The following is a 21,282-nucleotide window of genomic DNA, read 5'->3' as shown; positions in this document are numbered from 1 at the left end:
CACATTCTTGACGGATATTGTCTTTAAGAGCTGAAAGAGTCTGAGGCTTGTTGATATAAACCCGCGACTTCAAAATGCCCCACAAAAAGAAGTCTGGAGCGGTCAAATCAGGCGATCTTCACGAAATTCACGTTGTGCCAAAAAATTGGTCAAATAAATAGTCACCAATATTCCGCGTTCTGGAGTAGTGTAGCGTAACATTGTTTATTAACGTGTATTTCGAATGTGTTTACTACACAAATGTCAAAACAGAACAGACATTAGGGGCCAATCGCAAAATTTATAGCATTTTCTGATAGGAGGATTACTTTTGCGCCACCTTGTATAACTCTTGCAGGGAATAATCGAGTTGGTCAATACTTTGCACATCGTGAAATTTCTGCCAGACATAGGTGAGGTTCTTCCAGACATAGGTGAGGTTCTAATATGAACTCTTTCGGTCCACTCCTTCTGGTACCTCCCACACAAAATTTTGGAAAAAGTTCATTTTTGGACCTGCTTTGATTTTTGTTGTAACAACTAGTATTCTCTCTGTCAGCATTACGACAGTACAAGTTTTATCAGGGGCAAGTCCATACTTCCTGAGAAAATAGCCCAAAAGAGGTATGGCACCATGTGTAGTGGTTGGAGCGCACGATAACTCTCCAACGGGTCTGCTGATTCGATCCAAAATTTGGCCATCGTAATATTTTGTCCGAACTTATTTTTAGTTCGAAGATGAGCCATATCGATCCACTCTTTAGGTACCTCCCCCACAATAGTTCAAAACTTTTCACTTCGTAATATTTCTACGAGACAAAGATCAGGTTCGAATTGGGACAATATACATACATACGTCAACTGCTTCGGGTACCTCCCATACAAAAAAATCTCGGAAAAATGATCTCGAATGCCTATGACCTTTATTGTAGTAACTTGTATTCGCTGCCCCAATTACGACGGTACAAGTTTCCTGAGAAAATAGTCCGATTGCTGGAGCGCATCATAATTCTCGAACGGATCAGCCGATTCGATCCAAAAGTTAGCTTTCGTAATATTTTGCCCAAACTTAGTTTAAGTACGAAAATGAGTCTATCGGTACCCTTCACAAGTACCTCCCTCACAACAGTTCAAAACTTTACGCTAAAATGGGGCACACGATAACTCTCGAAGGCAGCAACCTAGTTGGTCCACACTTTGCACATTGTAATATCTCTAAAAGACATAGAGGAGGTTCGAATATGTTTTATATAGATCCACTCCTTCGGGTACCTACCACACAAAATTTCGAAAAAATGCAGTTTAAGACCTCCTCTTTGATTTTTGTTGTAACAATTTGTACTCCCTTTACGCCGGTACCAGTTTCTTCAAGGGCAAGTCCATACTTCCTGAGAAAATGGCCTGAAAGCGGTAAAAAATCGTGGAACACGCGATAACTCTCGAACAGCCGATTCGGACCAAATATTTTGTCCAAATTTAGTTTAACTTCGAAAATGGTCGTTGTCGGTCTTCTCCTTAGGGTATTTCCTCCACAAAAGTTTTTATTATGATTTTTGTTTAAGTGCAGTTTAGGATCTGTTGGAAATTTGGAAGAAATTTATACCGAAGCTACTCCTTGTGTTCATGTTTACAGCAATATTATTTCTTTCGTGCGCAAGTCCATGCATCCAGACGTAGTGGTCCCAAAGCTCTAAATTATACGGTGACCAACAGACCAACAAACTGAGGGTATATCTCTGTCGGCAAAGCCGACTGATACTTTTTATACTTGTTTTTAGTCATATTAGTTCTACTATTAACTGATTTGTTTGTGCTATATTCGATGAAAACAAATAAATCCCACAACCATCTCGGGAGGTTTTATACGGAACCACCTTTTATCGTCAAGCCGAACATAATACGACACCACTTACTTATAGTACTTTTGCTTTGAGGTGATTTTATGGAATATGATGAATAAGGTTATAATGAAGAAGAGTCATGATATTTTTTTGTTTAAATTGAGGTCAATAACATTTAACTCTAAATTTTCGTATCGTAGTTTCAAACATTGTTTTGTAATTAGTTGTGAGGGTGTGCTGTAGATCATCCATCCACAATTAAATTGGTATGGTGTCATGTCTTTCATGTCAGGTTGAATCAGTTATGTAAATCCAAGGCGTGTTTGTGTCTTAAGTCTTTCGTTTATGTCAAAAAGATGTATGAATTCCTCTATTTTTTTGCAAAATAATTAACCTTTTTTATGCCGCAAATGGCAATGACTTAAATTCCGCGAAAAAAAGTTAGTTGGCAAATTCGTGCTAATATCTGTGATAAGCGGGGTATTTTACAATGATGACATCATATTAATACAAAAACGTCAAGGACCATCCCTTTCATAAAAATAGAAACAAATAAAAACAAGTAAAAAAGTGTCAGTCGGCTTTGCCGACAGAGGTATACCCTCAGCCAATGTGAATTGAAACTTTCATCTACGGACAGATAGAATGTATTTAGCGTCTCTTCAGAATTTTGTGGCCCTTTTCCAACATTTGAACTTGCCGACAAAAATGTGGATTAGGAATTAACACAAATGTTGAACTTTTGTGGGGAAGTTCCCTTAGGGAGGACCGATGTGGGCCATTTTAGAAATGAAACTAAATTTTGACAAAATATTAGGAGATCCAAAGTTTGGACCAAATTGGTTGCACCATTCAAGTGATATCGTCCTAACATTTTAGTGACATTTTTTAAATATTGGGGAGAAGTACCGGAAGTTGGGGACAGGTATTGCCCCATGAAACTAAGTTTGGATAAAATATGAAGAAGACCAAATGTTGCACCAAATCGGTAAAACAGTTCGAGAGCCACATGTGGTGACATAGGTCTTTTTACACCTTTCGGGCTGTTTTCCCAAGAAATATGGACATGCCCCTGAAAAAACTTTTACCGTCGTAATGAAGGTAGCGAATGCAAATCGCTTCAACAAAAATCAAAGTGATTCGAAAGCAGGTCTTAAAGTGAACTTATCCGAAATGTTGTGTGAGAGGTACCAGAAAAAGTAGACAAATATAGTCTTTATTCGAACCTGATCTATATCTGGTAGATATATTAGGATGTGCAAAGTATCTATTACATCGGTCACTCCCTTCAAGAGTTATCGTGCGCAAAATTTTTCCGAACATTTTTGAATACAAAAGGTGTCACAGGGGCTTTTTGCGTCTTTCCGGTCTTTTTCTCAGGAAGTATGGACTTGCCCCTGATGAAACTTGTACCATCGAAGGGGGGGTAGTGAATACAAGTTGCTTCAACAAAAATCAAAGCGATTCGAGAGCAGTTCCTATACTGAACTTTTCCGAAATTTTGTGTGAGAGGTACCCGAAGGAGTGGACCGATTGGGTCCATATTGAAACCTCATCTAAGTCTAGTAGAAATATCACGATGTGCAAAGTATGGACCAAATCTGTTACTCACTTCAAGAGTTATCGCGCGCACAAATTTTTGGAACATTTTCGAATTTTTTTGGGGGGGTACCGGAAAAAGTGGACCGATATAACCCATCTTCGAACTTAAACTAAGTTTGGACAAAATATTAAGAAAGCCAAATTTTGGATCTAATAGGTTGATCGATTCGAGAGTTATCGTGCGCTCCAGCCAGGCAGACAGACAGACGGACGGACATTGCTAAATCCACTCCAAATTGTCTGAAACACATTTCCTCCAAACATACTTGGGGTCTAAAAGCATTATTTCGATGAGGCACATTTTGCACGTATGAAAGTGTATATACCCTTTCTAGCCTAAAGGCTGAGGGTATAAAAATCATTAAAAATGATCTTCGCCCTAACAGGCAAAATTTCAAAAAATAAGGAACAAAATTTTTTTTGGTGAGAATAAAAGCTTTAGGATTTTTCAGGGTTATTAGAAATGTATTATATCCAGATCTATCGACGGCTACGCGAATAAAATCCTACACAGGCGCAAACTCTTAAAATTTTATACGTGAGGTGGATCTATATATTCCATTAACATGATCCGAGAAGAGTTTTAAAACTGAATTGTTTTGACATTTTGCAACAAAAAAAAGGTTAACGTTATCTATCAACCAACCTTGTTCCCATAAACAAAAGACTGAAGACACAAACACGCATTAAAATATATCTACAATATTAAAGGCACGTCTTTGATTGTCAGTGATTAAAAAAAATCGGTTGTATTACACACCCTCACACCCAATTACAAATAGCTAATTTTCGAAACATTCATCAACGATTGTGAATAAATGTGATAACCCAAATCAATGAAACAGTCGAGTTTATTTTGTAATTTATTTCAAATAGAGGTAAATCCGAAAGTGGGTCACTTCTGTGTGGACTTATCAAGTTCCACTTTCCCCATTTACAAGAAGAAGTTTCAAAGTTATTTATTACACCGAGGTTACAATGAACATTCCCTTTATGCATTCATTCTGTCTTTTTCGTATAGGAATTTTCTTTTGAGGGCTCCACTGACTTTTCAGCTTAAAAATCAATGAATGCCACTTAGTCACGTTTGCCACAAATCGTGACTATTTTACAAAAGAAATGTGGGATGATACGAAAAAAACTTCCCATTTAATATTCCAAACCATAATGGCAATTGGTTTTTGTTACCATTAGCGGGATTGTGATTTGATTTTATCACCCCTTGCCATTGTGTTTGTTGTTTCTGGTGAATTCGAAACATGATGTTTCTAACTTTTATGAACACATGTCTAGCTAGTTATTGCCATTATTATATAACAAATATCTTGTTATTTACAATTATGCTTTGTCACATGATGATTGGATAATGGAATCAAGGTCTTATCTCTGGTTATTGTTTTTTTTGTTTTTTGTATTGAGTAAGGCGGGAATTGTTTTTGCGCTAAATAGCAAATAAACGTGATTGAAGGAAAAAAACAAACAAAAACTGTTGGCATTGTTGGGTTCTTATTTAGCACCCTCTCCCATACCAGAATTTCTGGTTTCTTACGCTAGGATTGTTTTTTTTTCTCACTGTGTTATACAACAATATAAACTTCCGCCTTGCCACGCTGTGCTGGGCTGTTGGGTAACAACACATTTTAATTTTAAACGTTAATTGCCATAGACACGTTTCTCAATTAGCCAAAAGCCAGATCCAGACTTCTCTAAAAAATATCAATAGATTCACTTTTTTCCATTCTGGAGGCGATTTTTATTACCACTTTTTTGCGGTTTCGTTTTCTTCTTCTTTGATCACAAAATAAAAATAAATAAAACAAAAATAAATAAACTAAAAACCCAACCTGTTTCTCCAAATGCCATTTAATGTCAGAATGCTATGGGCAAACAGACAACATTTGGACAGATTATAACGTTTGTTGTTGTTTTTTTTGCTGGTTATTTTATTTATTTTTGGAAAATATCAATTTTGAGTAGTAGAATTAGTTGTTGAAATTGAAATTTTGATATTTAAAATTGAATTAATTTGTATTTATGATGAAGCAATTTAAATTTATTTTGGCTTATGTTTCATAATAATAGATTTTCAAAATAGAACAAGAAATGTTTCTAAAAATTTCTAGATGGCTTTAGGAACAGGGGGTAGCATGTGTCGAATACATGTTAGCCTAAGAAACTTGATTAAATTTTTAAAACTGAAGGTAGAAGTGATGTATACAAGGCATATTCGAAAATGGATTACTTATCACGGTGCTCTTGCACCAAATTTAAATGGATGGTGCTTACACCTGGGAACTTTTGCGGATTCTGAAACTATAATGTTCATAGATGAGAAAAATAAAAAAAAAAAAACAAAACAAAAAAAATCGCCGGAGCGCTTTTTAAATAAATCGCGATTCATGTTGACATTTTTAAGGGTTTTTTAGGTTTTCACGATTTTGCTTGGAAACCGCAAGTCCTATCGAAATGGGGCTAAAGAAAATGTAATTAAACAAATATTGTCCTGAGAGGTGAGCAAGTCCATACTTCCTGATATAATGACCTGAAACCCAAAAAGTCCTATGATCACCAACTAAAATAGCAGCGCAGTTTAACGGTTGCTATAAGATTGTTTTGACAATTTTGCCGAATCTTTTCCTAGAAGTTCTAATTACAGCGGTACAATTTTTTCGGTGGGCAAATCCATACTTCTTGAGATAATGGCCCCAAAGCCCTAAAAAATTTAACATCGCCGACTAAAAGTTTAAAAGCTGCTCGAGGATTATTTTGTAATTTTTACATAATGTTGTCCTCGAGGTGCTGATTACAACCACATAAGTTTCTCCGTTGGCAAGTCCATAATTCCTTAGGTAATGGCGCGAATTACCAAAAAATCCTAAACCACTAAAATGATGACAGTGCAGTTTAAGGGCTGTAAGAGAATCGTTTCGCAATTTTTTTCCGAAGATAGTCCTTGGTGTCCTGAATACAACGATTAAACGTTTTCCTTGGGCAAGTCCATACATCTTGAGTTAATTGGCAGAAAACCTCAAAAAAACCTAAGATTGGTAACTAAAATCACGATGAACCTTGAAAGTTTTTGCGGATTCTGAAACTATGATGATCATAGATGAGAAAAATCGAAAAACCGCAAGTCCTATTGAAATGGGGATAGAGAAAATGTTGTAGAGTAAAAAAGTGTCAGTCGGCTTTGCCGACAGATATATATCCTCAGCCAATGTGAAGTGAAACTTTCACCTACGGACAGATCGAATGTATTTAAGGTCTCTTCAGAATTTTGTGGCCCTTTTTGGACATTTGAACTTGCCGACAAAAATGTGGATTTAGAATTAACTGCACTAATGTTGAACTTTTGTGGGGGAGGTACCCTTAGAGAGGACCGATGTGGGCCATTTTAGAAGTTAAACTAAATTTTGACAAAATATTAGTAGATCCAAAGTTTGGACCAAATTGTTTGCCTCATTCAGGTGATATCGTCCTAGCATTTTAGTGACATTTTTTAAAGAAGAAGTACCGGAAGTTGTGGACCGGTATTGCCCAACTAAGGTTGGATATAATATGACGAAGACCAAATGTTGGACCAAATCGGTTGAACAGTTCGAGAGTAATCGTGCTCTCCGAAAGCTACATATGGTGACATAGGGATTTTTTACACCCTTCGGGCTGTTTTCCTAAGAAGTATGGACTTGCCCCTGAAAAAAACTTTTACCGTCGTACTGGAGGTAGTGAATGCAAGTCGCTTCAACAAAAATTAAAGTGATTCGAGAGCAGGTCTTAAAGTGAACTTATCCAAAATTGTGTGTGAGAGGTACCAGAAGGAGTAGACAAATATAGTCCATATTCGAATCTGATCTATATCAGGTATATATTATTATGTGCAAAGTATGGATTACATCGGTCACTCCCCTCAAGAGTTATCTTGCGCACAACTTTTCCGAACATTTTTGAACTTTTGTGGGGGAGGTACCTGAAGGAGTGGACCGATATGGCTTATCTACGAACATAAAGTAAGTTTGGAAACAATATTACGAAGGCCAAATTTTGGACCGAATCGGCAGATCCGTTCGAGAGTTATCTTGCGCTCCATCTACTACACATGGTGTTATAGGGGCTTTTTGCATCTTTGAGGCTATTTTCTCAGGAAGTATGGACTTGATGAAACTTGTACCGTGATGAAACTTGTACCGTCGTATGGAGGGCAGTGAATACAAGTTGTTGCAACAAAAATCAAAGCGATTCGAGAGCAGGTCCTACTCTACTTTTCCGAAATTTTGTGTGGGAGGTACGCGAAAGAGTGGATCGATTGAGTCCATATTGGAACCTCATCTAAGACTGGTAGAAATTTTACGATGTGCAAAGTATGGATCAAATCGGCTACTTCCTTCAAGAGTAATCGTGCGCACAAATTTTCCGAACATTTTCGAACTTTTGTGGGGGAGGTACCGGAAGGAGTGGACCGATATAATCCATCTTTGAACTTGAACTAAGTTTGGACAAAATATTACGAAAGCCAAATTTTGGACCGAATCGGAAGATCCGTTCGAGAGTAATCTTGCGCTCCAACCACTACACTCGGTGTCATAGGGTTTTTTGTAACTTTCAGGCTTTTTTCTCAAGAAGTATGGACTTGCCCCTAATGAAACTTACAGCGTCGTATAGAGGACAGCGAATACAACTTGCGTAAACAAAAATCAAAGCGACTCGGGACCAGGTCCTAAACTGAACTTATCCGAAATTTTGTGTGGGAGGTACCCGAAGTAGTGGACCGATTGAGTCCGTATTGGAACCTCATCTAAGTTTGGTAGAAATTACACGATGTGCAAAGTATGGACCAAATCGGTTATTCCCTACAAGAGTTATCGTGCGCAAAAGTTTTGCGACAATTTTTGAACATTTGTGGGGGAGGTACCTGATGGAGTGGACCTATATGGCCCATCTTCGAACTTAAATCGAATCTGGACAAAATATTTCGATACCCAAAATTTGAACCGAGTCGATTGATCCGTTCGAGAGTTATCGTGCGCACCAGCCAGACAGACAGACGGACAGACAGACAGACGGACGGACATTGCTAGATCTACTCAAAAATGTCTGAAACGGATATCGTACAAACATACTTGGGGTCTAAAACCATTATTTCGATGAGGCACATTTTTGGTCGTATCAAAGTGTAAATACCCTCTTTAGCCTAAAGGCTGAGGGTATAAAAATGTGGACTTTGATCGCGATTTATTTAAAATTCGCTACGGCGTTTTTTTGTTGGGTGTTAACACCTGCCATGCCGTGAAATGGCAGTGCAGTTAAGAGACTGCTTATGACACAATTACCAAGGTAGTGATATCACACCAGCTGTTCGAGTATGAAGTGTCAAATCCCTTTATAAACAAATTATTTTTGTTGTAATTTCCCCAACAACATAAAGAAAATTTTGAAATAACATATTACAAATATGTCGATGCCACTACCTGGTCGATATGCCTTAAGACTGCTTTAAAACCTTTTAGTATTTTTACGGTCATAGTTAAAAAAAACAATTGATCTCTTCTTTTTCTCTTCATCCATCATTAAATCTCTTTGAAAATTATTTTTACAATGTCAATGAATACTTTCAAACTTCAAAAACTAAAAAAAAAAAAATCAAAATTAATGGTCAGCACAAAAAATCATTGGACTTTGTTAATAACTTTGCCAATAAATTTATTGCTCCAAGTTAAGTTTAAATTTGAAAAATTCTAAAAATAACTTAGGACCAAGCGTAACCCCTGGCAGCTAGGCACAACGCCACAGAGCAGTCAAAAATTTTAAATAATTTTTATTTTTAATTTTTTGATATATTTCTGTTTGCCCATGTCTATTTTTTTAAACATTTCTGTGTGATTTCAACATATTTCCACAATGTCAATGAATACTTTCAAACTTCAAAACTAAATAATTCCAAAATTAATGGTATGGTGGTCAAAAAATTTTTGGACTTTGTTAATATTATTGCCAATAAATTTATTGCTTCAAGTTGAGTTCAAATTTGAAAAATTCTAAAAATAACTTAACACCAAGCGTAACACCCCCAGGCAGCTAGGCAGAACGACATACAGGCAGCCACCAGCAGCTTTAACAACTCTTAAGAATTTCAACGAAAATCGATTATTAGAATTTGTTGCCAAGATAACTGGCCAAAAGACGGATGAAGTGCATTCAAGCATATATTTGAGTAATAAAATAACTAAATACTTTGTTATAGTACATAGAAGCAGTCATTGAGAGAAGTGACTATTACCCACAGGGAACTAGAAAAATTACTAAATTGTAGGAGGTATTACAAATAATAAATATGTATCATCATTAAGGGGTTATCCCTAGATGTACAAACCAAAACACTCATTATTCATGAATTTTTTTCAAAGAAACTACCAATAATTTTAAATAGACCTTTTTTCTACCTGGAAGAGCACATCTTTTACTACTTTTGGAATTTTTGTTGTTGAAAAAATATTGCATAGTCCCTTTTCCTGTAAAAGCTTTTTGCGGTGCCAACGATATCTCTAAAACGGATGGGCCGATCTTGGTATAATTCTGTGGGCGTTTTAAGAACCCTATAATCTTGTCTTAAGGCGAAATAGAATTTAAAAAATCGATTTTTAAAAAATTGTGTGCTGTCAAAATCAAAATTTCAATTTTAACGAAAAAAATTGACCGTTTTTTGTCCAAAATTCGGACAAAAATATTTTTAAGAAGACAAGCGTTTTATGTTTGTAATAAGCCCAGCAAACCATATGAAGATCAGTCGATTCGTTTTCGAGCTGTCGTTGGCACCGGCTTCAAAAATGCCATTTCGAGAAACACGTGTTTAAAGATTCCACGCTACATACAAGTCACAATAAATTGTTCCCTTCCAATGCTCATATCTCAGGCAATTTAGCTCCGATCGAATTAATTTTTTTGCGGCATACTCTATACTACCTGAACTTCAAAATAAACCAATAATATTTTTTTCGATTTTTTGAAAAGGGGTTACCTTTACCTTAAAGGAAGAAATTGGCCTAATTTGAGTACAGGTCATCTTAGTATGAAATTCAAATCTTATTACAGATATCAGCATGAATTTGTCTGGTTACTTCTTCATATAAACGAAAGACTTAAGACCCAAACACTGCTTGGATTTACATAACTCATTCAAACAATCAACATGAAATACATGACAGCATGACAATTTAATTGTGGATGGATGATCCACAACACACCCTCACAACTAATTACAAAACAATGTTTGAAATTTCGATACTTAAACGTTATTGACCTCATTTAAAATAAAAAGATCATCTCCCTTTTTTGTTATAAGATTATTCAAATGTGATGCGATGTGACCTCTAAATAATAATAATTGTTCCTCAAACATCCGAGAGGGGACAAGGGAGACTTCTCTCATATCAATGAGTTCACCCCGATTCATATTAGTTCAATGATAGGGGACCTACTGTTTATGGCCGAGTCCGAACGGCGTGTCCTAAGCCACCACTTGTAGAGAAAGTTTACATGGCTAAATAATCAGGAAATGCCCCCAACATTACTGAGCGTTATTTTGCCACTGTTGAAAATTTTGATGTTGCTTGGCGGGGAGTCGATCCCATAGACACAAGCTCAAAATTTGTGTGGGAGGTGGAAAAGGAATATCTCAGGAATAAAACCTTATACTACAATAAGGATATCTTCTTTATTATAAACACCCCAATATTTCCTGAGAAATAAAATAATTGAAAATCCGTCTTTAAATATCTTGAAAAAATCCGCGTTTTTTTTTTGCTCGATCACTTTCTGGCCTAACAATGAAAACGCTCATATTTACCATCAAATATAGTTTTATTGTTTTCTTAAGAAGTCTTCAGCATTATTTATACACTTTTTCATGCGCTCAAACCAATTGCTGAAGCACTTTTTCCACTCCGATTGAGGCACCTCCAAAACATGTTTTTTGAACGCTTCAACAGCATTTTCTGGCGATGAAAATCGTTGACCACGCCTTTTTTCTTGCTGTGCGGGAATCAAATTATGTCATTGGGTTCCAAATCAAGGCTGTATGGCGGATGACACATCAATTCCACGTTTTGTCCGGTTTGAATCGATGAGTGAGAGCTCACATTAACATGGTGCACAATGATTCGTCTTCTCTTGTTCGTTTTTCGAATTTCTCAGGAGATCAATGCACCCTTACCGTGATTATCCACGTCGAAAGATGTTAAAAATTACCAGACGAAAATATTCACAATTTTAAAATATTCTTTTTTTCATATTCCATAATATATCTAAAATCTAAAAAATGTTTGGGGCATGAGTAAATGCGTGCTATGTTTTCCAGAGATTATTTAAAAGCACATTTACATTACATTCCTTTTAATAAAATTTATCATCAAAAATCAACAAATGTTTAAGGTGTTAGGGTGTTCTTAGTTTTATTTATTCCATAAAATTTATTCTCCTTTATTCCATGAAATATCTAAAATCAAAAAAAAAAAAAATTTAAATGTGCGTGTGTCAATGTGTCCTAAGTTTCCTATTTTTGTTCCAAAAAATTTCTAAAATAAAAAATTGTTCTAGGTAAAAGTGTAAATGTGTGCTAAGTATTCTAGAGATTTGTTAATAGCATATTTACATCCTATATGTTATTCCATATAATATCTTACTTACTTACTTAGATGGCTTTTATATTAAACAAAACGTCTTGTTATTGTTATAAGCCGAACTAAGAATAGATTTCCAAACGCACCGATCTTTTACTTTACTTCTCCAATTTTGGATGCCATATTTTGTGATATCTTCTTCAACTCGAGTGGCTCGTATTCAAATGACTTTTTGGCGGGGGCATCTTTATTCATCATGCTGACATGGCCAAGCCAACGCATATTGGTCCATAAATCTTTCGAAGAATTTTTCTCTCAAACACACCAAGTTCTGCCTCATCTGCTTTCGCAAGTACCCATGCTTCAGATCCATAATTAAGAACGGGTAGTATCAGTGTCCGGTAAAGTGTAACTTTTGTTTGACGAGAGGTGATTTTACTTTTAAACTGTTTACTTAGACAAAAGTAGCATCTGTTGGCCAATATTATTCTTCTTTTGATTCCAAAACTGATGTTGTTCGTTTTATTTATGGCGGTGCCGAGGTAAATAAAGTCATTTACTACCTCATAAGTGTAGTTCTGAACATAAACAGTTGGTTCGAGTCTACTGGACGTCTTGTGTGTTGATACCATAAACTTTGTCTTACCGCCGTTGACTGCCAGATCCACTTTGGCAGAATCTTTTTCAATTTTCGCAATGGTGGCTGTTACGGATCGAGTTAATCGACCTATTATATCAATATCGTCTGCGTAGGCCAGCAACATTTTATCCTTATTGTATATAGTGCCTTTTCCAATAGAATGTTAAATAGGTCACACGATAGGCAGTCACCTTGCCTGAAACCTCGTTTTGTTTCAAAAGGTTCCGATAGGTTCTTTCCTACTTTAACAGCTGATCTTGTATTATCCAATGCCATCCTGCATAATCTTATTAGTTTTGCAGGGATACCAAAGTCAGACATGGCTTGAAACACCTTTGATCGAATTGGGCTGTCGAAGGCGGCCTTATAGTCGACGAACAGGTGGTATGTGTCGATCTGTTTTTCGTGGGTCTTTTCCAGTATTTGGCGCAGTGTGAAGATTTGGCCAATTGTCGATTTACCAGGTCTAAAACCGCATTGGTATGACCCGATTATGTTATTGACCATGAGTTTTAAACGTTCACACAGTACACTCGACGGCACTTTTTATGCGTTTGGGAGCATACTTATGCCTCTGTAGTTTGTACACACCGTCGTGTCTCCTTTCTTGTGTACGGGACATAGGAGGCTGAGGTTCCAATCGTTGGGTATGCTCTCTTCCTGCCAAATTTCGGTAATTAACTGATGCATCCTCCTTATCAGCATTTCGCCACCGGTCTTGAACAGTTCGGCGGGCAGCCCATCAGCTTCAGCTGCTTTATTGTTTTTCTGCCGATTAATTGCTGTCATGACCTCGCTAGGTGGAAGATATTCAACGTCGTCGTTTGCGATTGGTTCTGGTGTATCTTCATCACCGCCCATATTCGATACTAAGAGCTTCATGAAATGCTCCTCCCAGATCCTCAGTACGCTATCTGTATCAGTTACCAGATTCCCTTCATGATCTTTGCAGGAGAATGTGCCTGCACCATACCCTTCAGTCTAGTGTTTTACACTCTGGTAAAATTTGCGGACTTCATTCTGACTCCTGAACATCTCGAGTTTCTCAAGCTCACGTTTTTCTTGCTCTTTCTTTTTTTCTTCTGAAAATGCGCTTCTCCTCTTCTCCCGATATTTTTCTTTCGCGCTTCGTGTTGCTACGTATGCCGCGTTCTTTTCTTCAGTAGCCTTACGGCACTCCTGATCCCACCATAGATTTTTAGGTGGTGGTAATATTGATTATTTAATAATGTAATTTAATATATCTAAATATTGTCGAAACTTAGTTTATGTTCAAATTTGTGCCATATCTATCCAATCCTTGTGGTACCACCCACACAAAGGTTCAACATTTTTGTGCGGTTCGAGGATTCTTTGGTCATTTTAACCAAAGGTTTTCCTAGTGGCCCTGTTAACAGCGATATTATTTTTTTCGTAGGCTTGTGTGATAAAAAAGCCCTATCTATCGCTATCCCCGCAAATTTTTGAGTTTAATCTAATCCATATTTTTATACGGCCAAAATTTTGAAAACCCTCCTAAATACATACTTTTTTTTGAGAAAAAAAGTATTTAAATCCACACAGGCTGAGGGTATATCTCTGTCGGCAAAGCCGACTGATACTTTTTTATTATTCAATAAAATATCTGAAATCAAAAAATTTTTTAGGTATAAGTATAAATGTGTGCTAAGATTTCTAGAGATGATTTAAAGGTAGAAACCAGAGTACGAAAAATACTTTAAATAAAATTTCCAATCGTTTCGTTTCGTATTTTCCATAGGAACAATACAAAACGAAACATAACCCTCGTTGGCCGAGCTCGCTGTTTAGTTTCGTTTTGTTTACATTCGTGAGTACGAACAAAACGAAAAGCGAAAAGTACTCAACTCCACAACAACAGATAGAAAACTAAATAGTACTTAACACATGTGAATAAATCAAAAACGTTTGGTGGTTGATAAAATTCACTGTGGTATGCTGATGCTAACTTATAGGGTTGTTAAGCAATCACATGTGTGTGTGTGTGTCTGAGTGTGTCGACCATAACGCACGGCAAACGTTTCCCAAAAATACTTGTCGTTTCGGTGGTGAATGAAACAACTTGGCAAAGCATAGCCGAAGTTACATTTCACCAATCGTACGGTTTCCATCTTTTTACGTTGAAAAGGTTGTGTTTTTGTTTTGGTTGTGAGAATGAAACGATTCAGAGAAGCTGAAAAGTTTGTGGCGTTGTGTGATTGGTACGGGAATCGTTTTGTTTGTTTCCGTTCATTGGTAGAAACACAATGAAAACGCCGCTTTTTCACGCTCAGTTTCACGTAAAAGACTAAAGGCCAAGTACTACCTAATTCAAATGAATTAGGCAGCATTTGAATTAGGTATTACATGGCCTTTAATCTTTCACATGAAACTGAGCGTGAAAAAAGCGATGTATTTCATTCTGTTCACACCTTAAGAGCTCCTATTCTTTTTATTTCGGAAATATAAAAAGTGAAATTTTTTTTTTTAAGTGTAAGTGTAAATATGGCCCAAGTTCTCTTAATAGCACATCTACATGCATTTCAGTCTAATAAAACTCCTTATTAAAATTCAAAAGTGTTTTAGTTGTATGTATAAATGTGTGCTATGTATTCTACCACTATTTACATCCTATACTTTTTTATTCCATAAAATATCTAAAATCAAAGAAAATCTGTGTATTGTAGTGTATTGGCAGTGTAAATGTGTACTAAGTTTCCTTGTTTTCGTTCCATAGTCAATATTTATATTAGGCAATTTTCCTTGCGGTAATTGTCAGTTTGTGGTGAGAGAGAGGGGTGAGACATATGGTAACCCTTTGCCTCTCAACACCCTCTCTCACCTACAAACTTACAATTGCCGCAAGAAAAATTGCTTAATGTTAATATGGACATACATTTTCTAAAATTAAACAGGGTTCTGGTTGATGGGTAATGTGTCCTATTTTTTCTAGAGATTATTTAATAGCACGTTTACATATTCTTTTTGTTTTTTTCATAAAACATCTAAAATAAAAAAATGTTTTATGTGCCAGTGTAAATGTGGTCAAAGTTTTTAGAGATTATAGCACATTTACATTCTATTTATATTATCCAATAAAATATATAAAATATAACAAAATATAGGAGCAAGTTTAAAAGTGTGCTAGGTTTTCTAAAGGTTATTTAATAGCACATTTACATCCTATTCCCTTATGTAGAGATTATTTAATAGCACATTCAAATCCAAATCTTTAAAAAATCGAAAAATTCTTTGGGTTGCCTCAATATTTATCTTATATTCCTTAGTTCCTTGCACCATTGGCCATGTGCACTCTACACTAGAAAATAATTTGCAATGTGCTAGCTGCTAACATATGGACTTAAGCTAACTGTAAATAAAGAAACAAATAGAAATACTTGACTATGAATATGGTGTTGTTGTTGTTTTATGCATATTTACAACTACAGGTTGTTTAAAACTTACAAAGAAGTTTGTCTCTGTGTGTATGAGTATTGGCAGATTAGTAGTTTTTTTTTCTTACAGCTTGATTAAGTACAAGTATTATGAATTTTTGCAAAATATGCAGTTAGATTCTGTTCAATCAAATGTTGGCCATAACCGGTTCTCTTTGGGTGTCTGTTTTTTTTTTTCTACTACTTCTTCTTTGTTTTGTTGTTACTTGAGCACAAATTTTGCATAATACTTGCCATCGCACTAAGCAACCATGTGCATGGCTGGCTGGCTGGGTGATGAAGTGCAGTGCAGTGAAGTGCTGGAGTACATTTGAACACCTAATAATAATCCACCAGCCGAAAGGTGGTAGAGAACAGACGGTCAGATTTAATGACCGAACGGCAAAGCGGCGGTCATATGGTTATTAAGAAAACAGCACCAAAGTACATATTGCGGTAGCTTGTGTTGGGTGGCGTCAGCTGAGCTGCGTAATAGTAACGTTGACAGCACTTGAGTGCTTAATATGACGCCGACTTTGTTGACGTTGACTTTAACGTTTGCTGTCAAAAACAAGATTTTTTTTCTTTCTGACGAAAAAAAAGATCTGCTGTAATATCCAGTCTTTTCAACGTCCTTGAGTAATCAAATTAACTGTTGTTATTGTAAATGTTATTGGAAAGGACTTGAATAGCACAGAATAGTGGAGAAAAATATGGCACGCACGCACAAATATGCCAGCAAATGTGTAAAGAATTGTGGAGATCTTTACGTCTTGAGTTAAATACAGAAGCCGGCATTGTTTTTTAAGAAACAAGTTTGTGCCTTAAGTCTTTTGTTTGCTTAAGGTGAAGCGGATGGGGGATTCTAGGAGTAAATGTGTCGTTAAAGATAAATGCGTTTCCTTTCGGAGTTATGGTCATGTCTTTCCCAGTGTATTCGGTAACAACTCCCAAGTAATTTCAGGAGAACATTATTGAGTTTTTGGGAAAGTGAGCGTAAGACAAGTATTTATTGCTCTCCGCTTACCACAGAGCACCTATAATATCTCGCGAAAAATTTTTTGCCTGTTAAAGCAGCTGGGGTGCCAAGTTGGTGGTTTTCCCGCTACTTGTGGTGATTTTTGACGTACAAAAACCACTGTTTAAGCAGGAATGTCGACTGTTTTAAAGTAAAAATCGCTACAGACCTATGGTGTAGCGATATTTACCTCGGAACCGTTGACATCCCTGGTTATCGGATGTACAACAACAACATGCACCCTCTTCATTCTCATCTGCTGCGTTGTTTAGCAAAGGAAAGACTCGCTCAGAGAGACTAATACACAAAATATTTTGAGCACCACCGTCTTAGAACCAAGTATTTGAACCACACTTCTGATCTTCATCACTCCACCACCTACAATTCCAAAATTATTTTTTTAAATTAAAAAAAAGTATTTCTTTAATTATTTATTTCTGTAAAATTCCATACTTATATAAAATTATTTTTTTTTATTTTTTCCAGCACCCTACTTTTTGTTATCCTCGCTTTGGCCTGCTGCTTGAGCACAACTTACGCTGAAGATGCTAAACGTGGTCTCAGACGTCCACCAGGTAAATTGGCCAGTAAGACATCCACAACCACTGCCAATCCCGCAGAAGAAGAAGAAGGCGATTATCCTGACAATGGCGAAGAGCCTCAAGAAGGTGAAGAAGTTGAGGAGGCTGAAGTGTCAACAACCACCACTACCACAGAAGCACCCAAACGCATTGGCCCTGTAATTCGTCCATTCCGTTCCAATGATGCTTTCTTGAACTCCTTGAAACGCAGACAAATGAATGCCAAGAAAGCCAAGGGTAAGGAAAATACAATATTAGCTCTGTTCCAGAACTAAAAATTTTACCACTTTTACACATTTTGCGTTCCCGTACACAAAATTTATATGAAAATCGTTTACGACTTTTACAACTTTTACGACTTTTACCACTTTAAAAAGTACGGGAACAGGCTAATTATTAACTTTATCAAAAAAAAGGAACACATGAGTTATCGAACAAAAATACTAATATAATTTTTTTTTCCTTTTTAGCTGAAAAACAAGCCTCCAAGCCCGTCAAAGCCGCCGTCAGCCATAACGCTGAAGATGGTGAAGAAGAAGAAGAAGCTGCCCCAGCTTCTGCTCCCAAGGGTTTCAGCAAGCCCAACTCAGCTTGTAAGTATAAAGCTAAATGCCTCCTCTAATAGCACATTTATCTTCGATTGCTTCCATAAAATATATAAAATTAAAAAAATGTCTTAGGTGCAAGTGTAAATGTTTTTTAGAGATTAGTTAATAGCACATTTACATACTATCCTTTGTTTCATAAAATATCTAAAATCAAAAAATGTTTTAATTGCAAGTGTAAATGTGTGCTAATTGTTTTTAAAGAATATTTTATGGCACATTTACATATTTTATTTTACATCTATTTTATTAAAAATCTAAAATCAAAAAATGTCTTATGTATAAGTGTAAGTTTTCTAGAGATTTTTTAATAGCACATTTAAATCCTATTCATTTTTCATTTCATAGTGCTTTTACATTCGATTAAATATCTAAAATCAGAAAATGTTGTAAGTACAAGTATAAATGTGTGCTAAGTATTCTAGAATTTTTAATAGGACATTTACATCCTATCCTGTTTTCATTCCATACAATACATAAAATTAAAAGCATGTTTTAGGTGGAAGTGTAAATGTGTGCTAAGTTTTCTAGAGATTATTTAATAGCGCATTTACATCCTATTCTTTTTCATTCCCTAATCCTTTTACATTCCATAATATATCTAAAATAAAAAAATGTTTTAGTTGCCTGTGTAAATGTGTGCTAAGTTTTCTAGAAATTATTTAATAGCGCATTTACATTTTATTCTTGTTCACTTCCTAACCCTTTTGCATTCCATAAAACATCTACAATCCAAAATTTTATAAATTCATGTGTAAATGTGTGCTAAGTTTTCTAGAGATTATTTAATAGCCCATTTACACCCTAATCATTTTTAATTCCATAAAATAAATAAAAAATGTTAGAGGTGCCAGTGTAAATGTGTGCAAAGTTTTCCAGAGATTATTTAATAGCACATTTACACTCTATTCTATTTCATTTCCTAATCCTTTTATAAAAATAAATAAACTATCTAAAACCAAAAAAAAACAAAAAAAAATTATAAGTGCAAGTGTAAATGTGTGCTAAGTTTTCTAGATATTATTTTATAGCGCATTTACATCCTATTCTGTTTTAATCCCATACAATACATAAAATTAAAAAATGTTTTATATACCAGTGTAAATGTGTGCTAAGTTTTCTAGAGATTATTTAATATCGCATTTACATCCCATTCTTCTTTCATTCCTTAATCCTTTTATATTCCATAATATATCTGAAATAAAGAATGTTTTAGGTGCATGTGTAAATGTGTGATAAGTTTTCTAGAGATTATTTAATAGCGCATTTACATTTTATTCTTGTTCATTTCCTAACCCTTTTGCATTCCATAAAACATCTACAATCCTAAATTTTATAAGTTCATGTGTAAATGTGTTCTAAGTTTTCTAGAGATTGTCTAATGGCACATTTACATCCTATTCCTTTCGATTCTTCAAACTACCTAAAATTAAAAAAATGGTGCATATGTAAATGTGTGTTAAGTTTTCTAGAGATTATTTAATAGCACATTTACATCCTACTTTCCTTTTTCTTCTATAAAATATCGAAAATCAAAAAATTGTTTAGGTACAAGTGTAAATGTGTGCTAATTTTTCTAGAGATGACTTAATAGCACATTTACATCAAATGTGTTCTTCTTTGGCACGGCGGTGCCGATGATTTTCGGCAATTTACACACACACGACTCGAATGCACAGAAAGAGCGTACAAAAGAGAACCAATGTTTTGATTTGTTATTGTTTTATAGAAGAGTGAGGCAGAGAAAATTTTTGGGTCTCTCTTGTGCTCTCAATGGGCGTAAATTTGTTGTTGTTCACAACGTGTTAGCATCTACACAGGCAACGTGGGCTCTCTTGTGACTCACAATGCCTACCCTTGTTTTATAGCTTGCGTGAATACAAACTTACTAACACACTGTTATAAGTTGCCAATATTTTGAATACATTCACATTTTCTCCGTTCTCTTTTTGGTCATGCCTGATTTACATTGTATTCTTTTTATTCCCTAAAATATCAAAAATACGTCCTAAATTTTCTAGAGATTTTTTAATAGGACATTTACATCCATTATGCTAGTTTTCCTAACTCTTCTAGACATTATTTAAAAAAACACATTCTTCCTTTTTCTCTCTTCACTTCCAGTGAGCCGCAATCGCAAGGCCGGCAAACCCACAAAACCCGAACCCGTCGAAGAACCAGCTGAAGAAGGTGAAGCTGAACCAAAAGAAGAAGAAGCTAAACCCAAACGTCCATTGGCCGGTCGTTTAGCCTTAAGGAAACGTAATTAAACGTCACAAAACACATTGTCCTAAGTCCTTAAATCCTTCACATTCCCGCCTACTTCCTTTCTCCGCCCCCTGTTTTTCCTTCCTCTTAATAAGTGTGTAGCATCATTTGTGGACCCTTGTCTTTAGTTTAAGTAAAATAAATAATTATCTATCCTAATCCTATTCCTATTCCAAATCCTGCCTATGTCCTTTCCCAGCAGCAGCTACGTTTCCTATTATTATTCTTTTTTTGTTTTGATTTCTTCCCCCACAACTGTTCTACTTCTTCTTTTCTATCACTTTTTTTTGAAATATATGTGTTATAATATTATTTTTTATATTATATATATTTTTATTTTGTATATATATTTTTTCTTTTTTAAAACAAAACAATCACAAAAGAAATAAATTGAACTAAAATTAAAAAAAAAACTTGTTTTAAATTTATATACATATAAAAACAATTTAAATAGTGAGTAATAGTACGTTTACATATGAAACCCATTGCGTTTGAAATGTCACTTCCATTGCATAGATGACAAATAAATGCACATAAATAATGTTAACTCTTCAAAAGGCTATAATATAAACGAGCTTTTACTGAAAGATAGGTGGAGAATAAAATTATAGGTTTGTAACAAATGCTACTAAAAACATTAGTGTGTGAGGAGTGGTCGAATGAAGGAGTGTCTAGCTCCTATTCAAATTTCAACACGATACGACA

The 21,282-nt window shown here is 35.5% G+C and overlaps 1 protein-coding gene across 1 annotated transcript in view; it reads left to right on the top strand.

Annotated features, from left to right (window-relative positions):
- LOC141399201 (uncharacterized) overlaps nt 1-20,951 on the top strand; it is a 36,146-nt gene extending 15,195 nt beyond the window's left edge. Inside the window, exons 2-4 of the mRNA XM_073977465.1 lie at nt 17,610-17,941; nt 18,175-18,297; nt 20,434-20,951. Of these exons, the coding sequence (XP_073833566.1) occupies nt 17,610-17,941; nt 18,175-18,297; nt 20,434-20,579 (601 nt within the window). The 3' untranslated portion in view covers nt 20,580-20,951. The remainder of the gene's footprint in view (nt 1-17,609; nt 17,942-18,174; nt 18,298-20,433) is intronic.
- Nucleotides 20,952-21,282: the final 331 nt, after the last annotated feature.

This window comes from Musca autumnalis, unplaced genomic scaffold (genome assembly GCF_047663935.1).
Source record: "Musca autumnalis isolate F117 unplaced genomic scaffold, ASM4766393v1 scaffold_3, whole genome shotgun sequence".
Taxonomy (NCBI): Eukaryota; Metazoa; Arthropoda; class Insecta; order Diptera; family Muscidae; genus Musca; species Musca autumnalis.
Note: the sequence above shows the minus strand (reverse complement) of the source record. Positions and strands in the feature narration are given on the sequence as shown.